Genomic DNA, 22,747 nt, shown 5'->3' on the forward strand with positions numbered 1-22,747 from the left:
ACATTATAAAAAAAAATTAACCCATCTATCTCTTGATATAAGAAATTAGCTAGAAATGAATCAACTCAAAACCAAATATCAATTAAATTGATTAAAATAAAATCAACCCAACTTCTCTTAAGTGAGTTATGGATACATTCATTACATAGCTAGAACACCAATCAACCAACTAAATGTCCCCTCTCTTTTTCACACGGAACATCAACGCCGAGGATCTTATATCATCTTTCGGTACTTGGAGCATCAACTGCACCTTGGTCTTCATCGGTGCTGTTTTTGCTTTCCCTTCTTCGTCACCAACCTACACAACCGAATCAATCTCATGGTTTTTGTCACACATAATAACAAATAATATTTAACGACGCTTACCCATATTGATGCCCAACCTAACTGTACTTCTGAGTCATAGCCGGCTTTCACTTTGTACTCCTTGCCATCCGTGTGTTTATATACAGCACTCCAGTAATTTGTATCGAAGTTATACAAATAACTGCAAATACATACCACCAATACTATGAAAATCTGTAAATTCTTCAATTTAATACAACAGAGCACATTATTTCTGTCCAAGTTGATAAAAAAAATATATTTTTTTATATATTTTATGTTCATTAAGACAATGGACATATGGGCATGTTCGCGATCGTTTATGTTCGTTCGTTTAAAACATACACAAATAGTTGACGAACATAAACAAACTGAAAACGAACAGAATTGAACGAATATAAACGAACACAATAAATATATATTATTTAAATGATCCCCTTTTATGTTGATGTAAATATAACTACTTACGTATATATATTAAAAATTAAAATGAACATAAACGAATAAATATAAACAAACAAAATAAATGAACATAAACGTCCATTCACAAACATAAACGAACGAAGGAATAAATTTTGTGTTCATGTTCGATTGTTTAATTAAATGAACTAAAATTTTTGTTCATGTTCGTTCATTTAATTAGATAAATGAACATAAACGAGCGTCCCACCAGATAGTTCATGAATGTTCAGTTCATTTACAGGCCAAACAATTAGCAATGCATATGTAAATCAACTAATTGAGTTTGATAGAAACAAGTGTGGTGTACTCTACCTCAACTTATCAGAAGGACTAAAGCGGCGCTTGAAGGAGAAGGCTAATGCATTTGAAGGCAGACTAATGGTAGGGATGAAGGTCGTTTGTTCATCCTACAACAAAAAGAGATTATTATTATTATAATTATTATTATTATTACTCCCTCCGTCCCATGATAAGTGTCCTAGTTTGACTTTTTAAGTCTTTCTTTTGCAACCTTGACCATAAATATTTTTGTCCGTGTCATATAATACTTGATGAAAATTATATCAATGTAAAATACATTTAAAACCCGATCCATTCATATATTTTACATCAAGTATTATATAACACAAACAAAAATATTGTCGGTCAAAGTTAAACAAGAAAGACTTGAAAAATCAAACCAGGACACTTATAATGGGACGGAGGGAGTATTATTTATTAAGAGTAAGAGGACAAGGGCAATGTGAGAGAGAAGTAAATACCTTGAAGGCGTATCTTAAATTCAACGTATCATCCGCATACTGAGCACTGCAGATCCCGTTAAGAGCTTCACCTTTCAGAATTCCACTAACTGACAACTTTGAAGGAGCTGCAACCTCTTCTTCCTCTTCATTCTCATTCTCCTCTAGTACTGACACTTCACCGAAGGGGAATCTTACAGTTGCTTTTGGCAAACCGACAGATGGAAGGAGAGAAGTCAACTCCAGTTTGCAAGAAGGAGCCAGATCAGCAAGCATCGACACTTGTCCTACTTTGCGCCTAAAACAACAAAATCAACTAGGCTTGTAAACGAACTGAACAAACACTTAATCAGTCAAATATTTGTGTTCATGCTCGTTTGTTGCAAAAAATGGACATGTCCGTGTTCTTTATGTTCATTTAATAACTAAACGAACAGCTCACGAACATAAATCATCATCATCATCATCATCGTACTCAGTATATCCCACCAATAGCAATGCTATGGTAGGGTCTGAGGAGGGTAAGATGTAGACAGCCTTACCTCTATCCCATAGGGATAGAGAGGCTGCTTCCGGTGAGACCCCCGGCTCGATAGTAGTTTTGCATCAAGCCTTGGATATAAGGCACATAGCACTCAATCATCGGGACACCGGCTGATTGGTGCATGTGCCCTTGTCTTTCGGCTATCAACGCCACCACATGATGCCTGATTGACCTTCCGCCACTTTTAACGTTATTTTCTCGAGATTAGTAAACTAACGTCAAAATTAGTGCAATTTTACTTTTGCCCACCCGAGGGTTCACACATATATACATTATATGCGCGCACCGCAAGCAGGGCTCTCTAAAGGGTTGCAACACGAGGACTTCCCAGGGGGTCACCCATCCTAGTACTACTCTCGCCCAAGCACACTTAACTGCGGAGTTCTGATGGGATCCGGTGCATTAGTGCTGGTATGATCGCAACCAGCTCACGAACATAAATGAACAACGATAAATAAACTTAAATGAACATACGTAAACGAACACAAACACAAACAAATATAAAACCTATTAGGGTAATATAACTTCATCATCATCATCGTACTCAGTAAATCCCACCAATAGCAAAGCTATGGTAGGGGTCTGAGGAGGGTAAGATGTAGACAGTCTTTCCTCTACCCCGTAGGAATAGAGAGACTGCTTCCAATGAAACCCCCGGCTCGATAGTAGTTTTGTATCAAGCCTTGAACATAAGGCACATAACACTCAACCATTGGGACACCGGCTGATTGGTGCATGTACCTTTGTCTTTCGGCCATCAACGCCACCACATGATGCTTGATTAACCTTCCACCACTTTTAACGTTATTTTCACAAAATTAGTAAAATAACGTCAAAGTTAGTGCAATTTCACTTTTGCCCACCTGAGGGCCCATGCATATATACCTTATATGCGCGCACCGCAACCAGGGCGTGAGGGTAATATAATTTGTAAAATAAACATATTTAATTATTTGCTATTTATATGTAAACGAACATGAACGAACTTGAAACGAATAAACATTCATGAACATTATTGAACGAACGAAACATGTGTACATGTTCGTTTGTTTAATTAAACTTGGTTCATTTACAGGCCTATAACATACAAAACGAACACATACTTAACTCTGAATTCGTGAGGTTAAAAATACGTTACCTTGACATCATGAGCAGCGGTGAGGTGCAACGCAGGCGCCACATCAAAGGAGGCATTGAGGAGAGCGTTGTGTTCTTGGAGGTCGTAGTGGCAGGATATGCGTTTAGAGATGAAGCTTATTTGGGGCTCAGAGACATGACCCTTGCTGTTGTTCTGAAAGGAGACCTTAAGTTTGGCAAGGCTATCAAACAGCTTGCAGGACACCTTGTGGAAGAAAAGACCGGTGTCGCTATCGAACTCAGTGGTCACTCGGAGAGATGGTCGGCTCCAAGTTGAAGGAGTTTCAGGATTCGGGTTCGGTTCTACCATCTCCCACCCTGGAACAAGTTCGTGTTTTTAAATAAAAATAAAAAAAAGTGATATGATTAAGTTATGAAGATTCACATTTCACACACCATAAATAAAATCATTCATTTATAGTTAAAATCATCATAAAAACCCTAACTTTAAATTAAACTGGGTACTAATTCTGATAAAATTAGACAAGTAGATTGGAACCCAAAAATACAATTACCATTTGAACCAGCAAAAACCTAATTAATTCAATTACCATCAAATAAAAATGAAATGTAAGTAAGATCTAGACATACCCAGAAACTAAGAGATTTGTAACCTTAGCTACAGCAATATATATATATATATATATATATATATATATATATATATATAATATAAGTTTTTAAAGAAACCTAACCTCACTCTGATTTATTCACCAAGGACAAGAAGAAGATAATTCGGGTGAGGCGAGATAGAGGGAAAATAAGACAAATATCAAATTTCTCCTTCTTTTTCAATATTCAATTTGTTTATTATTATTATTATTATTATTATTATTATTATTATTATTATTATTTGAGAGTTTGGCCACTAAATTTATATTTAACTCAAAATATACCCCGCGAGCCAGCAACAAGTGCATGACGACCCAACGTTTAGTGTCAACTATTTACGTTTATGTTTGTTTATTTAAGTTTAACTCGTTTACGAATAATTATGTTCCTTCATTTTTTTCTAATTTTTATTAATAATAATAATAAAGCTAAATCTCCGCGCCACACCTACAATTACCTATTTTGATAGGTATATTGGTTAAGCAAAGCGATTACAATAAAGTGGCAGGTAAATGGGCAACAAGCCGCACCGCAACCCCCTTTTGAATAGCAAAGTCAATCCTATTAAAAACGAAACTTTGGGACCTAGGAGCTAAAGAGGTTCCATGTACAACACGCTGAACCCTACTCAAAAAATTCACAGCCTCTAGGGCCAGAAAACCAAATGTATTAAAAGCAAATGGGAGGAAGACATGTTGATTCTCTAAACAAGCTTCCTCGTGTTTAACAACTTTGCCCGATTAAGCCTTCAGCACAGCCTAACCCACAACAAACCCACGGTCCTTGAGCCCAGCAAGAGGAGACACTCCTGTAAGATCCACACAGGCGTGTTTTCCCCCTGTCCACCCGAACACAATAATATCAGCTGGTCGTAAAATAGACCTCATTCAAGAGGATCCGTGAAAAAGTTAACAGGGGCTTCCTTTTTAGCAGAAATCCCTGCCCATTTAAGAACATCACACAGAACATCCATAACCAAATCATGTCTGTATTTAAAGCCAGGTAATTCTTTGCAATGCACCGCATGGTCTCCAAAAGAATCCAAACAGACCTTGCGACAAATTGGGCAAGGCTCATCAGTCGGGAACAAAGGGATCATTAACCGGTATTTAAGGATAGCCCGATACTCCAAACCCGACATATGTTGGCCCAATCCTTCAATGGGGATGGCCGTTAGAAAATCCTGAGCCCGAGGAGCCCGAAGGCATTCAAACACCGCCTTTTGGCGAGGGGATAGATCAAACTTCACTTCTAAACTTTGGGCGATTCCACTAAATAAGGCACTCGCCACAACATGTTGGGCTTTAAGGGGGGGTGTCCTTATTAGAGAACCCGCTAACATCAAAATCTGGAAGTGAAGTACGTAAACGATCCATCGCACACCCATAATCAGAGTCCAACCCATTAATATCACAACCCCGAATAATATGGTCTTGCAAACACCACGATTTTGCTCTCAAAGCCACAAAAGCATATGTAGATACATCCCCCGGCCGAACATAGACCCAACCCCCCAAAATGGGTAGGTAGTGATGCCAACCTCCATTGGAGATCCCCGAAGAACGGACCCCCACAAACCACGATGTCCTCAATCGCCCTTCGAAGACCATTGTCAAATAAAGAAACAGCTTCCCCCACATACATAGGTTGACACGTTCTCAAACCGAACAAAAGCTTTGCGACTCCCATACATGAGCGAAGCAAAAGAAGCTCGCATTGAGGATCCCGAAGTCTTGGGAGACAACTCACCAGTTCCACAGCGCTAGATGCCTTTTTCATAGCCAAATTGCTAATAAACCCCGCATCCCGGCTTACAACACCACCAAGGAGTTTCACACCCAGCCCCGGCCTTCCAATCCCGCAAGGGAACAACCTCTCATGCACCTTCACCCCGTTGCATGTTGGTCAAAATAACTCTGTTTTCTTAACGTTTAATTCAAGACCCAAACGAGGCCCCTCGGACCTGATAATATCTAATGCTTTGGCCACCTCTCTAGTGTCCCCGATAATCGTACCATCATCCAAGTACCAAGCATGAAAGAGAAGCTTGCACCGATCTTTGATTTGGTGAACAAGTGGATACAAAACTAAGGCAAAAAGGAGAGGCCCAAGAGGGTCCCCCTGTTGAACCCCAGTGGTGGATTTAATGTAAGTATCACCCACATATAACCTAGCCGACTGCCCATATAAAAAATCCACCCAAAGAGAAATAGAAGGACATCGACTCCGAACCTCATATAGAAGGGTAGTCCTATCGACTAAGTTGAAGGCGTTAGAGAAATCAACATTAAGCATATCCAATGACCCATCCGAACGAAACTGATTTAGAAACCTGTTCGCGCTATGGAGCACAACCTCTGCCCCACTAGGGACTCCCACCCCAAATTGAAAGTCGCCGAGATATTTAACCATCTCCTTCCTGACACCCCTCATAGCCACCTTAGAGACCAACCGCCTCCAAATGGCCCCCACAGCAATAGGTCTAATCCCATTGTCCGGTTTAAGCAGCGGCATGAGGGGGGCAGACGCAACAAACTCTGCCAACACCTTAGGACACCTTCCCCCAAAAAATAAATTAACCACCATCGAAATAGCCTTGAGCAGACCATCTGCAATCGGAGACCCCTCTCCTCACAACACATCTAAAATGTGTTGGTTTATAGCGCGAACGCATGACAAGCCTAATTGATTAGTATTGATACAATACGTAAGTCGTGATACTCCAAGAAATGCCACACCACGTAAGCAACCTCACGACTCTAACAAGTCTCTCTTTATGTTCGGTTTATTATGAATGATTAATTCACAAGTTACAAAATTCTAGTTTGGTGTTTTACGTTTTGTTTTGACACTCTCTGTTGAAAGGAAAGACAGTATTTTATACTTCGAGAGCTTGATTGAAGAATACTGAATTGCTTATATGGTGAATTGGTGATTTGAAGATGGTGTTTTCATGTTTGTTAGACTTTAATTTAGATGCATATGTTTGATTTTAGAAGTTAATTTTGTGGTTGTGTTTGGATATTCACCTTCAATTTCAATTTTTTTTGTGGTTATATGTTAACGAGCTAAAGACATTCATTTCCTTAACAAGCAAAGGCAAACAAGAAAATCATGTTTGTTTAAATGTTTGCATCAGATTGTTAAGTTAATATTAAACAAACAACCACCGAGCTAGATATCTTGCTTGCTTCGTTTTCGTTTAAAATCCTATTAAAATCCATAATTAGGTCTTTGATCAACATGAGCTGAGCCAAGGCAAAAGATGCAGGGCCAAGTGACTGCATTGGTTTTTTTATATAACATTTATAAAACTGAAACCGGATTTTTTTTATATCAAGTTTTTTTCTTATATTTTTTATAGTTTTAATTTTTTTTCTTTAAAAACTTTATTATATATGAAAAATAATTATTAATAAATGTTAAATTTAAGTCTTTAACATTTTTGGATTATAGTTTTTTTTAAACGTAAATATGTATTCTTTTACTTTTCTTATTTCAAAAGCAAAAACTAAAAAAAAAAAATTATGGCACACAAATACGTTTGTGATGGTGTGGGCAAAAGACAAAAAAAAAAATTACACATGCCAAGATGTTATGGGAGGAATATTCCGGTAAGTATAAAGATCAATAACTAGATTGCTAATTTCCTTTGTAAAAACTAAAAAGGCTTTTTTTTTCCTTTATAATTGACTTACTTGTACTTCACAATTAGTGGTTTTTTTTATGAGCCAATGAGCTCACTCATGGCTTGAACATGAGTAGCCTAGCTAGTTTAGTTAAAAATTTATACGTGTTATTTCTAGGTTAAACTTTTTCAAGAAATTTTCAAAAGGCAATGAGGCATGGGCAAGTTAAACAAACCCACAAGATGATAATCATGCCTTCTTTAGCTAGGCAATCGTGTGGATTCAAAAATTAATGTTTTGAAAACATATAAATATTTAACTTCTTTAGCTTGTCGTTTTTGAGTACATATATATTCCTCCTTGTATTCATTCATTTTCAACCTGTACATGCACAAGATCTTTGTAAGAAGCACATATTGGATAATTAGAAGATTTAGATAAAGCTTGTAAAGCCATATATTTTAATCTGTTTAGTTTGTTAACAAAAATTCTTGGACTTGTAATTGCTAACAACTATCTTATTGGTAAACTGAAAATATTAGTAGTATTGTAATATGAGGCATCATACAAATTTTATTTACATGTATTATATTAAGGTTTATATATTATGTTTTTGCATCAATTTGTCACTTGATTTTATATAATATATTAATCTAAATGCATGTGAGTATCAATTCATAGGTAGATCAATTAACTAATTAACAAACAAACAAACTACATGTATGGCTATTTGAATAAAGCATCGAAAAGTGAAGTTTAAAAATAATAATAATAATAATAATTAAATTAATAACAACAAGTTGGCATACTGAACGAATCTTAAAGCTAGCATATGTCTTAAGTTTTTAAAGTACTGCAATCACCAGTTGGCATTGCATATTGAGTACTTGACTTAAACATCACTACTAGCCACGTCCAACTGATATTAATAAATCTCAAACTTTCTTAATTTGTACCAGTAACTAGAATATTAATCTTCAGAGCCATGGACAACTACTCGTCCGGCGACTCCTCATCGCGCGACGTAGATCCACAGCAGCCATGGGAGGATCATAAGGTGAAGTTTATGTGCAGTTATGGAGGTAAAATCCACCCAAGGCCTCATGATAGCCAACTGTCTTATGTTGGTGGGGAGACTAAGATCCTAGCCGTTCATCGTTCGGTCAACTTTGCAACTCTCGTCGCCAAGTTAACAGCCTTATGCGACCGAGACGTGTGTTTCAAGTACCAGTTGCCTGGTGAAGATCTTGACGCCTTGATATCCGTCACCAATGATGAGGATCTTGAACACATGATGCACGAGTACGACCGCTTGAATAAAGCTTCTACTTCTCCAGCTAAACTCAGGCTCTTTCTCTTTCCTCTTAATGGTGCGTAAGCGGACCCAGGAATTTTTATTTTTATTTTTATTTTTTGTAATATGAGCTAGTAATCAGGATTTTAGCGTATAAATAACAATAATTTTTTTAATAGGTACGCCAGCGTTGACTCCAGTTCATAGCTTCGGTTCCACCGAGCGAGAACACTTTATGGGGGACTTGAACTCTGGTCATATTCAGCCATCGTCGGCATTGCCTCCACACGGCAATGTGGAACTCATGTTCGGTCTGCAGAAAGGAACGCCGGCGTCAAGGAGTCAGGATCAGATCCTGGATCCGAGCCATGAGCAAGAAGCTGCGGTTATAGATGAGCGTGCAATGGACGCTAATCGGATTCAGAAACACATCCAGGATCTGCAGAACCTTCGAATTGTAGAAGACCAACAACCGTCTCTGTACAGGAAACCAAGTGATGATAATCTGGCTGCCAGAGATTATTATGTCCCCGAAAAGATCGCTCCGCAAATTCCAGTCGGATATACAGCTGCACCGGATCAACAACTTTACATGATTCAGAACCCTGCGAGTATGTATCACGCGCCCAATGCAGTACCTGTACCAGTTGCAGCACCTGTCAATCAAGGCCAAGGATACTACATCCAGAGGATACCTAGCCGTGAGCGTGAGCAACCGGTTTATAACGTTATACCACAACCTCAACAACAACCACAAGCGCAGCAACAGTTTGTAGCGCAGACATACACGGAAGGGTATCAAATGGTGACGGATTCGACGTATGGTCAGGTTGCGGGTGGTGGAAGCAGACAGGTTTATTACACCACCACCCATGTAGCACAGCCATTGCAGCAACAGTATCAGCCATTAAACCAAGATAATGGTGGTAAGGTTGTTGCTGCAAATCTCAAAGAACTCATTTGAACTTAAAAGTAAAAGTTAATTCTTATGTATTTTATTTTGTTCATTGCATGTTAACAGTCAAGAAAACAAATAAGGTAGACTTTTTATTTTTAAGTTTATTGTGGTTTTCGTCCATGTGGTTTGACGTGAATCTGTTTAAAACCTTTTCCTCTTGATTTTAGTATTTGTAGTCTTATTTTTATTATCATTCCAATAATGCAGTTTGTTTCTATTGTTAGATACAAGACATTCTCATTAGAGGACTATTACAAGCCTACAGAACATAAAAAACAATCATTACATATATGCTTATAACACATATAATCTATGAAAAAAAGAAACTTTTGAATTACAATTGACAAGAAAAAGATTTAAAAAAAGGTACAAAAGATCGGTTCAAAGGCGAAGGTAACCTCCTCTGTCGGCACCACCTCCGATGGTTCTTTTGAGGAACGATTTCCTGTTGATAGACCAGCTTCTTTTTAAAGTTCTTTGTTTTCTCCAACCGCTTATTCTGCTATACAAAAACGGAAACAAAAAGCATAAAAGCACAAGAATCAACGTTGCCACACAAACGAAGATCACGTTTCTAAATCCATTTTTCAGCTTCGGGTCTCTTTGTTTTGTCCAAGGGACGCCTCCCACGTTCATCCCAAACACTGTCATGTGCCATCATCTCAACACTTTCAGTAATTTTCATTTCATCATAAAGATTAAATAAATTTTACCGACTTATACTTACCGCCGGTGATGAGGGATAGCGGAAGGAATATGATGGAGAGAAAAGAAAGGCAGTAAAGCTTTCGGTTAATTTGTTCCGCCTGCCAGCTGTCAAGACCCGCCTGGACGGCTGTCACACGATTGCTTATGAATCCAACATTCTCCTTTAACCTTCTGAGTCGCCCAATCAACTCTTCAAGCGAATTGATGTCTTCATTTCCAAACCAATCTTTCATGGAACACTTTTCTTTCACCCTCGGGAACACTTGTTCCCCGTATGCAATCACCTACACAAATGCGAACCCTCTTTTCACTAGTTTCGCCTAAACTATGTAATATTATTATTTTCCATAGTTAGAACAAGTACCTGAAGAAGGCGTTGCAATTCGAGATGCATTTTTGGAAATCGTCTGTCATCCAAAAGTTGCTTCTTCAACGAAAATCCGCCTAAAATGTAAAAACTCAATAAGAAAAAAATAAAAATATGAAACTTGTATATTTCAAAAGATTTGAGCTTTAGGATTACCTTTATCCAAGTCAACTTCTAAAGAATCAAGCTCAATCTCGAGTTTAGTAACGACGTCCTCCAGATGATCCACATGTGTGTCAATAATATGAACAACAAGATTCGAAACAGATCTAGGAACAGGATTGTCAGCCTCTTCCGAATGATTCATAGTCAACAAGAACTCAAGAACATGTTCCTTGATCACAATGCCCATTGTCTTGTGATCTAAACCAGATTTTGGGCTGGGGTTCTCGACACTTGGAATCTCGGTGAGAAGAGACTGACCAACAGGCGAGAACCCCAGTCTGGGCACTCTGCCTAACGACACGGTGATCACTGACCGTTCGGTAACTGAAGAGGTAGGTCCCAGCAGAGCCCAGTTGGACCCGCAAGACTCACCTTGAAGAGGGACGTCTGCGCAGAAACCAACTGGATCCGCAGGACCCACCATGCTCAGAGACGTGACGTCCTTACGCGCAGTACGCAAGCTGTTCCCGCAGGAAATGCCTCCCAATGGTGAAGGACTCCGCCTGTTCCCGCAGCCTCGGATACAAGCCATCAGGGAAGGCCACCCGCGCAGCAAGGCTACACGCACAAGGCACTTAGCTCTCAATCACTCAGTGTCACCTGAAGGAATGAGCAAAGCTGGGAACAATCCCGCACAAGGGCGGGAGGGGGAATACTCCCGCCCAAATAAGCCAGTCCGTACGATACGGGAAGATCTTCTGTACTGTACCTGACGAGGTATGGGCAAAAGATCTGACTAAAGATACGACAGCTTATTGACAACAGTATGGCGAGCAGCATGCTCCTGTACTGTATGTCACTATTAGCCGCTGCCTACTCACCAACTACTGCCATACCACGTGCGTAGCCGGCAGTTGGTGGAAAAGGAATAGTACACAGCAGGCCTGGTCACTATCAGCCGCTGCCTACCCACCAACTACCAGCAGGGCACGTGCGTAGGCCACTGTTGGTGGAACAGGAACACTGTTGCAGCCGGCCACACCTCCTTGGAAACCTACCTTCGGCTATAAATACCCCAAATGGTATGATCATCTTATCTCAACACATTACCAACATATCTTATCATATTATACCTGATATCTGCTCTAGCAATCTCTTAATATACATTTATATTTAAAGAGCAATCTAGTCTGATTCTCACGCCAGAGGGTGGTCACAAGGAGGAACCCCACCCTTCTCAGTGACAAGCTCACGGTGTCTGTTTTGTAGGTTATCAGAAGAACCATCTTCTCTGGGTCTAACCCCTCGTGGGAAACATCTATCTAACCCCCAGGTTACCAGTAATCTGCCCGGGGTCCGGTTAGTGTTTCTTCATTTGCGCCATCCGTGGGACTGAACTTTTCCCCTTCAACTGACCTGCGTGAAGGTTTGCCGTTTTTTGGGTTTATGCGGGTTTTGCCGCCTTCCCCATGCAACGACTTTCACACATGTATGCGGTGAAAACCGGCATCAGTGTTGATAGTTAAAAGTATAAATGTAAAATCATCAGCGTCGATGTTCTAAGGAGAATCATTTCCATTAGAAGTGGCTCTTGGCCTTTTCTTTACAAATTTGGAATTGATTTACATGCAAACTGTGTAATTGAGCTCCCTTCCATATTGTTGGGATGGGAGTGCCATCGAGCCGATACGCACCTGGTTCGGGATCTCGTTCTTTACGCAGCATGTAGTCTCCACATTGAAGCTGGAATTTTTATTCGTGTTTTCCCCAGCTGGGGTTCTACACGAGATCCCGAACCAGGTGCGTATCGGCTCGATGGCACTCCCATCCCAACAACATGGAAGGGAGCTCAATTACACAGTTTGCATGTAAATCAATTCCAAATTTGTAAAGAAAAGGCCAAGAGCCACTTCTAATGGAAATGATTCTCCTTAGAACATCGACGCTGATGATTTTACATTTATACTTTTAACTATCAACACTGATGCCGGTTTTCACCGCATACATGTGTGAAAGTCGTTGCATGGGGAAGGCGGCAAAACCTGCATAAACCCAAAAAACGGCAAACCTTCACGCAGGTCAGTTGAAGGGGAAAAGTTCAGTTATCCCATTAAATGAAAGTGCCGGTCTATCTGCATGAATCATGAGAGGAAACTGAACACTAACCTATTAACAACCGCGCGTCGAACGGTTAACTTATTCAACACGGATATGCCGGTTTTCACCGCATAAATAGGTGGAAAGTCGTTGCATGGGGAAGGCGGCAAAACCCGCATAAACCCAAAAAACGGCAAACCTTCACGCAGGTCAGTTGAAGGGGAAAAGTTCAGTTATCCCATTAAATGAAAGTGCCGGTCTATCCGCATGAATCATGAGAGGAAACTGAACACTAACCTATTAACAACCGCGCGTCGAACGGTTAATTTATTCAACACGGATATGCCGGTTTTCACCGCATAAATACGTGGAAAGTCGTTGCGTGGGGAAGGCGGCAAAACCCGCATAAACCCAAAAAAACGGCAAACCTTCACGCAGGTCAGATATAGGTAAAGTTTAGCCATCATACTAAGTGCAAGTGACGGTCCTACCCGCACAATCACGAAAGAGGAAGCAAAACTTCACACCTATTATCTACCACGTTCAAAGGTTAACTTATCCTCAAAAAAGATGAGGAAAACCTACACGCAGGTTAGACGCATGTAAAGTTTAGCCATCCTACTAAGTGCAAGTGACGGTCCTACCCGCACAATCACGAAAGAGGAAGCAAAACTTCACACCTATTATCTACCACGTTCAAAGGTTAACTTATCCTCAAAAAGGACGAGGAAAACCTACACGCAGGTCAGATATGGGTAAAGTTTAGCCATCCTACTAAGTGCAAGTGACGGTCCTACCCGCACAATCACGAAAGAGGAAGCAAAACTTCACACCTATTATCTACCACGTTCAAAGGTTAACTTATCCTCAGAAAAGATGAGGAAAACCTACACGCAGGTTAGACGCAGGTAAAGTTTAGCCATCCTACTAAGTGCAAGTGACGGTCCTACCCGCACAATCACGAAAGAGGAAGCAAAACTTCAACCTATTATCTACCACGTTCAAAGGTTAACTTATTCTACACTTGGAAAATTGCTAATTTAAACTAAAGTATGCAAGTCATATAACGTTTATAAAGCAAAGAATCCAGAGAAAGTAGCGGTCTTACCCGCAAAAAGATTTATATTTCACAATGATTCATTACAAGAATGGCCGGGTAACTACCCGCCTACAAGAAAATAAATCTATACAAGCTAAATCTATCCTAGCAGTGGGAAGGAATCTTCAGGATCAGGCTTCAGGGCCACTTCCACTTGGACCAGCACCGTCAGTAGAGCGTGGCAGTTCAAGGAAAGCTTTAAGGATAGCTAGCCCATCATCAGCAGCAGCAACTTGGTTCACCTTCTTCACCACAGGATGCGGGAAGGCGGCATACTGATTCACTGCTTGGTCGTAAACAGCTTCAGTATCAACATTGTACAAAGGGAAGTTGGAAGGCGGGATGCCTTTCTCAACGAACCCTAGACCAAGCAGGAAGCCGGCCTTTTCCCCATCCTCGTGAGAAGCGTTGAGGGCTGCGCTCATAGCATCATCATAAGAGGTCTCTGAGAAGACCCGATGCACAACCTACAAGAAAATATACAAGTGTCAAAACCTTACAAAGAAAAGCGTAAAGACATAAAAAACATACCTGAGACAACGCTTCTCGAAGAAGCCATTCCTTGGCAACCAGAGCTTCTTGGAGGGCAGCTTGAGCTTCGTTACAGGCGCGTTCGGCTTCACTCTTGTTGAGGTTGGCAAGCAACACTTCTTTAGCCGCAGCCTCTTCGACGCCCTTTAGCTTCCGCTCAGTATGGTCAAGCACCCCCCTCTGGTCCAAGATCTCCTGGAGCTTTTTGGCGTCTTCCATCGCCAAGGCATCATGAGCCTGCTGGAGAGCCTCTAATTTGGCTTTAAGCTCTTCATTCTCCACGCGTAGAGGCTCAGCAACAGCTTCAGCCTTGGTGGCCCTCTCGGTTGCGTTCCTTGCAGCTTCCTTAGCCAGCCGAAGCTGTTCATTAACAGCTTGGGCAGCCATGGAACGGGCCTCGAGTCGAGCCTGAACTTCAACCTCGAGGGCCTTGAAGGCCTTCTCCTTTTCCGCAGCCACTGCGGAAAGCCTTTGGTTCTCCTCCCGGACAGCCCGCGCCTGAGCCACTTCTTTAAGGCGAGCTGCTTTTAACTTGTCGTTTTCACGACAAAGCAGCTCGACGCGCGGCTGCATCCGGGCCAGGAGAACCCGAAGCTCATTGGTTAGCCTACCCTCCTGGTAGCTAGCCATGGCTTCCCCCAACGCACCACTGGGAGCAGCGTGACGAGCCCATTCCACGCACTCCACAGGGGTGCGAAGGGTTGTTCCTCGGCGAATGTTCCATCGTGGAACATACACTTCATTGGAATCCGACACTGCAAAAAACATAAAGCAATTAGGAAAAGATGATAAAAAAAATATATATAAAATGGGCCAAAAGAACCCTACGCACCTGTAGGGTCAATAACAGGCCGATAGCCGCCGAACCCATCACCTGAACCCAAGGGAAATCCATCCAAGAGGTCAGGCAGATGGGAAGGTGGCAGAGATTGGCGAGAAGCCCCATGCGTACCTGATGGATCGGCCTTCGTTGCCGATGACGGGGGCATGGTAGCAGCAGCCGCGGTTGCCGCCGCGGAATCCGCAACAAACGTAACCGCCGGCTCGGTGAAAGATGCTGTAAAAATTGCACTCACAACCGGCGGTGACATCATCACAGCTGGAACAGTCGGCTCAAAGGAGTGGGCAACTGAACCAGCGGAAGCAGGCGCAGGCGCCTGGGTCATCGCCTCAGGTAGGCTGACCAAGCCTACCGTCATAGGCGGAGTACTCTGCGCTCCACCCTGGAATGCGTCAACATCCACGCCTGCACAAAGAAGATAAGTGTTAAATGATATTAAGCTATGAAGATAAAAGCTAAAGGAAGTTGTACTTACGGGTTTTCTTGAGCCTGAAAGTGCGGACGGGCGGGGATGAACCCGATGGAGCCGGCCTCTTCACGCCGGTCACCGTCGTCATCCTGGGCTCTTCGGTGACAGTTGTCACAGCCTCCGGAATGGTGATCTTATCACCACCGGGATTCCCCGCCACCTCTTCGCTCTCGGTCTCCGAATCAGACCGAGGCACCTATTTAATTAAATAGAAAACATGTCAATCAACCTATTTAATTAAACAGATCGTGTTTGGTTACTTTAAAACCCATTTAACACTTGTTTAACCAAATTTTTTTTCCAACTTGATTATAACATTTAAAAAATGGAGAACTATAAGTAATTGTTCCATCAGGGGTGATAATGTCAAATATACTCATTCTTCCAAAAGGGTAAGAAGACAATATTTACGAAAACCAAATATGAAAGAATTGTGCACTTGAGTGATATATCATTAGTTTTGAGTTTTGAACCAGAACATCGATTGCTGCTAGATGCAGGGCTACAGTAAGTGTAATATTAAGAAAACGAACTCGATGTTGGTAAAAGCGTTTATGGAGAATAGATTGATTGCCTTTCATTGATAACAATAATCCCTTTATATAGGGAGAGAATACAATGATACCTATCTCTAATGAGGAAACATAATCACCCTATAATTACATAAGATAAATACCAATAATACAAATAATATATCTTCTAAATATATTCTAATAATATCGGCTAAGACTCCCCCGCAGTTTGAACGGGCGTAGGACAGACGTTCAAGCTGGAACGAAAAAACTGAAACAATTGGCGTGACAAGCCCTTGGTGAAAATATCCGCATATTGCAATGGAGAGGGGACATGAAGAACGCGAATATCCCCAACATGAACTTTTTCCCGAACAAAGTGAATGTCAATTTCTATGTGCTTCGTTCGTTGATGTTGAACCGGGTTATCGGACATGTAAACAGCTGAAACGTTGTCGCAGTAGACCACCGTAGCCCGACGGAGCGGGAGATGTAATTCCAGCAACAAGTTGCGTAACCAAGTCGCCTCCGCAACCGCATTAGCAACACCCCTATATTCCGCCTCTGCACTAGAACGTGATATTGTAGGTTGGCGCTTGGAGGACCAAGAGATTAAATTATCCCCAAGGAAAACACAGTACCCACTAGTAGAACGACGGGAGTCTGGACAACCTCCCCAATCAGCATCTGAGTAAGCAACCAAAGAAGTGATGGTAGATTTACGTAATCGAATACCATAGTCAACAGTGCCTTGTAGATACCGCAAGATGCGTTTTAAGAACGCAAAATGGGGATCACGAGGTTCGTGCATAAACAAGCAAAGTTGCTGAACCGCATAAGAAATGTCGGGACGAGTAAACGTCAAATATTGTAAAGCGCCTGCAAGACTTCGATATAAAGTAGGATTAGCAAATAGTAACCCATCCGAAGCACTAAGCTTGGAAGACAAGTCAACAGGGGTGGTACATGGTTTACAAGAAGACATAGATGCACGAGAGAGAATGTCCTTCACATATTGCGATTGATCCAAGAAGAACCCGTCAGATTGTTGTGTGACCCTGATCCCCAAAAAATGAGATAGCGGACCCAAATCGGTCATCGAGAATTCCCGTGATAGCATACGAATGATATCCTGTAGTAGGTCATTGGTCGAGGCAGTTAACACAATATCATCAACATACAAAAGAAGATAGGCGGTTTGAGATCCCCTTGAAAAAATGAACAAAGAATTGTCGCACGTGCTGCTGAGAAAACCTTGCGATACTAAAAATGTGGCAAATCTGGTATACCAAGCCCGAGGCGCCTGTTTAAGTCCATAAAGAGACTTTTTCAACCTGCATACAAAATTAGGATAACGCCGATCCACAAATCCTGGTGGTTGATGCATAAAGACAGTCTCATTTAAGTTGCCATGCAAAAAGGCGTTCTTGACATCTAACTGATGTACTGGCCAAGAACGAGAGATAGCAATAGAGAGAACGGTGCGTATAGTTGCCGGTTTGACCACCGGACTGAAGGTATCGTCACAGTCAAGTCCCGCAGTTTGTGACTTACCATTAGCCACTAGCCGAGCTTTGTAACGCTCAAGGGACCCGTCAGATTTAAACTTATGGCGAAAAAGCCACAGGCACCGGATAACTGGCCGATCGGCCGGTCTAGGGACGAGTTCCCATGTCTCATTAACCTGTAAAGCACTAAACTCAGCCTGCATGGCAGACATCCAATTAGGGTCGGCAAAGGCTTTGGCATAAGAGGTGGGGACCGGGGAGATCGTGGTGGTAACAAAGGTACAGTGGGCTTTGGAGTGGGTGGTCATGGGGTGTGTGTTTGTAGGTTGGAGGGGTACGGTTGTGGTGGCAGGGGACGGCGTGGGGGTGGGGTTTGGATGGGACGGAGCGGTATTGGGCTGTTGTGAAGGTTTAGGACGACGAGCATATGTATATAGGACTGGGGGCTGCGGTGAGGGCTGCTGGGTGGGGCTGCTGTGGGGCTGCTGTGAGGGCTGAGTTTGTGGGTAGGCTGTGGGAGATGCTGGTGGACTGAAAATGAACCCGGGGGGTATGGCATCATCAAGGAATGAGTAGCGGGATGTTGGTGTAGAGATGGTGTAAGGGAATGTGTGCTCGTCAAAGGTGACATGACGGGAAATGTGGACCTTACCCGTGGTAGGGTCAAAACACCGATACCCACGGAAGTCAGATGGGTATCCGAGAAAAATGCACCGGAATGCCCGTGGGTGGAGTTTATGTGGTTGGTTTGCCGATGTGTTAGGGTAGCAAGCACAGCCGAACACTCGTAAGTGGTCGTAGGTAGGGTGGCGAAGGTATAAGGTGAATGTGGGAGTGTAAAAGTTTAGTCGTTTAGTTGGAAGTATATTGTGTAAATAAGCGGCGGTGTGAAGTGCTTCTACCCAAAATAAAGGTGGAAGATGGGCGTGAATGAGTAAGGAGCGTATGATGTCATTAAGTCGACGAATCATGCGTTCCGCACGGCCGTTTTGGGAAGAGGTTTGAGGGCAGGAGAAACGGAAGAGAAGACCGTGTTGGTGAGCAAAGTCTTTGAAGGCATGGTTATCGAATTCCCCCCCGAGATCACACTGAAAGGTTTTGATGTAGCGGTTAAACTGGGTGGCTATGAGGCGGAGAAATTTGGTAAATGTGGTAAAAGTTTCGGATTTATATTTTAAAGGGTACACCCACACGAAGTTGGAAAAATTGTCTATTAGGACCATGTAATATTTAAAGCCGGTTTTACTAATAATAGGAGATGTCCACAAATCACAATGTATGATATCAAAGGGAGCAAACGTAAAAGAAGTAGATTCATAAAAAGGTAAACGTTTACTATTGGCTAAATGACAAGAATTGCAAAAAGTAGAAAGCTTGTTCGAATTACATGGAAAATTAAAATTGCGAGACAAAATATCAAAAACTTGTTTGCCGGGGTGGCCAAGACGGTCATGCCAAGGCAAAGTAGCAGCGGTGATGAAGCAAGCTTGTGGTGGTAATGTTGGAGGAGTGACTGGATAGAGGTCGCCCGTACTATTGTGGCGGGAAAGGAGCCGCCCCGTTTTGAGATCCTTCAAGGAAAAACCAAAAGGATCAAATTCAATAGAAACATTGTTATCACGGGTGAATCGGCGGACAGACAATAAATTTTTAATGATATGTGGGCTATAAAGTAGGTCAGGTAGGATATAATTTCGGTTATGTATTGGTAGGTAACCAGTGCCGGAACCCGCAATTGGTAAGTACTGTCCGTTGCCGACTAATAGTTTAGTGTTAACAGGAAATAAGTCAGGGCGATGAATCATACCTTGGTTGTCAGTGACATGACGTTCAGCACCTGTATCCATGAAGGGAGTCGGGTCCGCGTATCCAAGATTAATGTTGTTCACGGCAGCACTTAAGTCAGATGGGCATAATGCATTGAAACCAGGAGGAGCTGCCATTTGTGGGCTGTAGGGTGTAGGACACGGGTACCCGGTGAAGTTGGCGGAGGGTGCCGGCTGAGGTGTATTGGGCCGCCAATTGGGCTGAGTCGGGTATGGGCAAGGTGGAGTATTCCACCAAGCCCACTGTGGGTAATATTGCTGGCCCGAAAAATTGTTAAAGGAATGAGTAGAACTGTTACCTCGGTAGCCTCTCCCGCGGGATCCTCTGCCACGATAAGGTTGATTGTTGCGTCCTCGACCACGACCACGGTACGGAGTTCCGGATTGTGGGGGCGGGATGTTGTCCCGAGGCTGTGGAGATGGATGTTGGGTATCAGCCGAGTGTTGAGGCTGAGGTGCTGCGGGGGTTAGAAGTACCGTGGACTGGTGTTGTCGTGCTGCCTGTCGAATGACTTCATCATCAGCATAGCTACAGCCGTGTCCCAATCAACTGCTTGAGAGTTGATCAAGGAAGCGGTTGTTTCGAATTCCTTAGAGAGGCCACGAACAAGCTGTAGTACGAGACGATCTTCGGTTATTATCTGGTCTACATCAGCGAGTTGATTGGCAAGATTTTTGAGTTGCTTGCAATAATCATCAACGGAACTGCAAGCGGGAAGAGTGAGGTTAACAAACTGAGTTTCGAGGGCAGCAGCTTTGGCACGCTTGTTACTACGAAAAATCTTTTCGAGTTTCAGCCATGTTTGACGAGCCGAAGCTTCGGTGTCCAATATGCGGTGTAGATACTCATCTGAGACGCAGCTGTAAATCCATTGCGAGACCAGCGCGTCCAACTCTTTCCAGGCCGGGTAAGCAGGATCGGTGACAGCCGGAGGAGGGGTATCATCGAGATGATCGACCACCCTATAAGCAGTCGCATTAAACTTGAATAATTTGATCCAGGCTGAGTAGGTCACCTTATCGCCATCAAGGGTTCGAATTTTGGACTGAATATTGTTTACAGAATATGCAGGATGTAAAGAAGGGTTTGAGTTGGGAAGAATGAGGGGCGTATCTGGTTTAGACATGGCTGCCGAATGCTTTTGTTACAAAACTAGGGTTTTGTTGGAAGAAGAAAAGAGATAGGTATTCAGAACCGAGGCTCTGATACCATAAAAGCGTTTATGGAGAATAGATTGATTGCCTTTCATTGATAACAATAATCCCTTTATATAGGGAGAGAATACAATGATACCTATCTCTAATGAGGAAACATAATCACCCTATAATTACATAAGATAAATACCAATAATACAAATAATATATCTTCTAAATATATTCTAATAATATCGGCTAAGAGTTGGATCTTTTTTCCGTGATACAAAATCCTTAAGTTTTGTTTCAAATGTTGTCTGCACACTCATATCACTCTCCATTAAAAACCGCATGTATTGGATGCCCTTGTAGCTTTTTTTCTTGTATTAATTCTAAGCTTTCATAGATTCACCTCAAAAATAAATTTTGACCTTTTTCACGTGACAAACCTGCACATCAAGATCATGCCTTAAAAACTTTTATAACTTTTTGAAAAAGAGATTAACTTACTGTTTAGAACTGCAAATAGTATATCCTCATTACTTAATCCAAGAGACTCTCTAACATATTCCCTCGAAACCCTTTTGGCCCATTATATTCAGCAACATATCTTTTACTGTAACAAAGGGAGTGCGAAAGGCTACTTCAGCTTTGAGCTCTTCCCGTTTTCTGTCAGTGTACTTCAGTGCCTTCCACCTCAGGATACTTCAGTGCTTTGACCTCTTCCACTTTTCTTTCATTGCACTGATAAGAAAAGAATTAGTATACATATAATAACAATTAATCCGCCTTCGTATCAATTTTCAATCACATATTCTAGTTTTACTTGATTAAATATAAAATTTTAGCAAAGTCCACCTCATCAACTTCATTTGATGTCATAATGAAAGGTGGGGACATCAGTATACTGTCACCAGCAACGAATGTTCCTCAAACCATGCTCCAATTATGCAAGCTTTTGATTCTTAAATTAAAATCAGTCTTACTCCATTCAGGTGGAACAATTCGTGTGGTGACTTATCTGTATATTATGTCCCCTAAATACACCCAGTTTGACAAAACTATACACATTACAATATGCAAAATGGTGGCATTTTTAACTTTTGAGTTCAAATGTTCAACTTCCAAAACTCAAAAATTAATACATTATTGTTACAACCATAACACAGAAAACCATATTCTTGTAATAAATGATATAGAGTCTAACATATTGGTATATCTCTACATTAGAAAGCTATGGAAGTTATTTGAAATTTGAAGTTAAAAAGCATATTATTTAAGCTGAATAGTTAAAATGTATTGATCAAATGGGTCCAACTCACCTAATTAAAGGGTAGTGCATCATTTTATTAAACAATTGAATAATTATGGAAGTAACAAAATTTCTGTAATCAAATTAGACAAATTTATACATGTATAAATCAATAATTTGACAAAAGGTGTATTAGGTAAACTTACTTGGCCCGTACAAAAGTTTACCCATCTTGATCCTTACCAACCCACATATATAGTTTGCCACCTCTAATCTAAGCTAATGTACCAAAATAAGTTTGCCAGGAGACATGAATGATAAGTAGAGAGCCACTAAAAGGCATTTTCAAACACGCTGGGAAAGTATAACATGATTACCAAAAGAGAGGAAAAAAAGGAAGGGGGGGGGATGTTCTAGAAATCAGCACAAAACAATTTATCAAAATGGATAGATATTGCAATCGGAAAGCTTGAGAAGAGACCTGCACATAGAGATCATCTACATTTCGACCTTCAGGTTCAAGAAATATTAATTGATGAAAGTCTTTATCTTTTACTCTCACAATCTAGGAAAAGGAAAAAAAATTGCACATGGT

At 41.6% G+C, this 22,747-nt stretch overlaps 4 protein-coding genes, 1 long non-coding RNA gene and 1 other non-coding gene across 6 annotated transcripts in view; 1 reads left to right on the top strand and 5 right to left on the bottom strand.

Annotated features, from left to right (window-relative positions):
• Nucleotides 1-22,747, bottom strand: part of LOC143630616 (uncharacterized) — a 198,371-nt gene that overhangs the window by 100,297 nt on the left and 75,327 nt on the right. The gene's annotated exons all lie outside the window — the stretch shown is intronic.
• LOC143630579 (outer envelope pore protein 37, chloroplastic-like) lies at nucleotides 66-3,915 on the bottom strand. Its single transcript, XM_077099557.1, has 6 exons — nucleotides 3,906-3,915; nucleotides 3,207-3,520; nucleotides 1,551-1,827; nucleotides 1,102-1,196; nucleotides 370-490; nucleotides 66-301 (listed from the first exon to the last, which is right to left on the bottom strand). The coding sequence occupies exons 2-6, from the start codon at nucleotides 3,518-3,520 to the stop codon at nucleotides 170-172; spliced, it is 939 nt and encodes a 312-aa protein (XP_076955672.1). The 5' UTR covers nucleotides 3,906-3,915; the 3' UTR covers nucleotides 66-169.
• LOC143630620 (5S ribosomal RNA) lies at nucleotides 2,380-2,498 on the bottom strand. Its single transcript, XR_013153208.1, has one exon. It is a non-coding gene; the product is annotated as a 5S ribosomal RNA (ribosomal RNA).
• On the top strand, nucleotides 8,437-9,709 carry LOC143630595 (uncharacterized). Its single transcript, XM_077099568.1, has 2 exons — nucleotides 8,437-8,821; nucleotides 8,925-9,709. Exons 1-2 carry the CDS (start codon nucleotides 8,437-8,439, stop codon nucleotides 9,707-9,709), a joined length of 1,170 nt encoding a protein of 389 aa, XP_076955683.1.
• Nucleotides 9,955-11,130, bottom strand: LOC143630596 (uncharacterized). Its single transcript, XM_077099569.1, has 5 exons — nucleotides 10,935-11,130; nucleotides 10,776-10,855; nucleotides 10,431-10,695; nucleotides 10,102-10,347; nucleotides 9,955-9,962 (listed from the first exon to the last, which is right to left on the bottom strand). The coding sequence occupies exons 1-5, from the start codon at nucleotides 11,128-11,130 to the stop codon at nucleotides 9,955-9,957; spliced, it is 795 nt and encodes a 264-aa protein (XP_076955684.1).
• Nucleotides 20,234-20,893, bottom strand: LOC143630598 (uncharacterized). The gene has a single exon (XM_077099571.1). The coding sequence runs from the start codon at nucleotides 20,891-20,893 to the stop codon at nucleotides 20,234-20,236; it is 660 nt and encodes a 219-aa protein (XP_076955686.1).

The sequence above is a fragment of the Bidens hawaiensis genome, unplaced genomic scaffold, assembly GCF_021521415.1.
Source record: "Bidens hawaiensis isolate Kalapana, Puna unplaced genomic scaffold, B.hawaiensis_p1.1 tig00005770_1, whole genome shotgun sequence".
Lineage (NCBI taxonomy): Eukaryota > Viridiplantae > Streptophyta > Magnoliopsida > Asterales > Asteraceae > Bidens > Bidens hawaiensis.

Bases quoted from the DNA above. Each gene is read 5' to 3' on its own strand.
- LOC143630579 (XM_077099557.1), bottom strand. From the start codon at position 3,520: ATGGTAGAACCGAACCCGAATCCTGAAACTCCTTCAACTTGGAGCCGA. The intron at 1,197-1,550 runs GTATTTACTTCT...TTTTTGTTGTAG, and splicing joins ATTTAAGATACGCCTTCAAG to GATGAACAAACGACCTTCAT. The intron at 491-1,101 runs GTAGAGTACACC...ATGTATTTGCAG, and splicing joins AGTCCTTCTGATAAGTTGAG to TTATTTGTATAACTTCGATA.
- LOC143630595 (XM_077099568.1), top strand. From the start codon at position 8,437: ATGGACAACTACTCGTCCGGCGACTCCTCATCGCGCGACGTAGATCCA. The intron at 8,822-8,924 runs GTGCGTAAGCGG...TTTTTTTAATAG, and splicing joins CTTTCTCTTTCCTCTTAATG to GTACGCCAGCGTTGACTCCA.
- LOC143630596 (XM_077099569.1), bottom strand. From the start codon at position 11,130: ATGGGCATTGTGATCAAGGAACATGTTCTTGAGTTCTTGTTGACTATG. The intron at 10,856-10,934 runs GTAATCCTAAAG...TTTACATTTTAG, and splicing joins AGAAGTTGACTTGGATAAAG to GCGGATTTTCGTTGAAGAAG. The intron at 10,348-10,430 runs GTAAGTATAAGT...GGCACATGACAG, and splicing joins GCTATCCCTCATCACCGGCG to TGTTTGGGATGAACGTGGGA.
- LOC143630598 (XM_077099571.1), bottom strand. From the start codon at position 20,893: ATGTCTAAACCAGATACGCCCCTCATTCTTCCCAACTCAAACCCTTCT.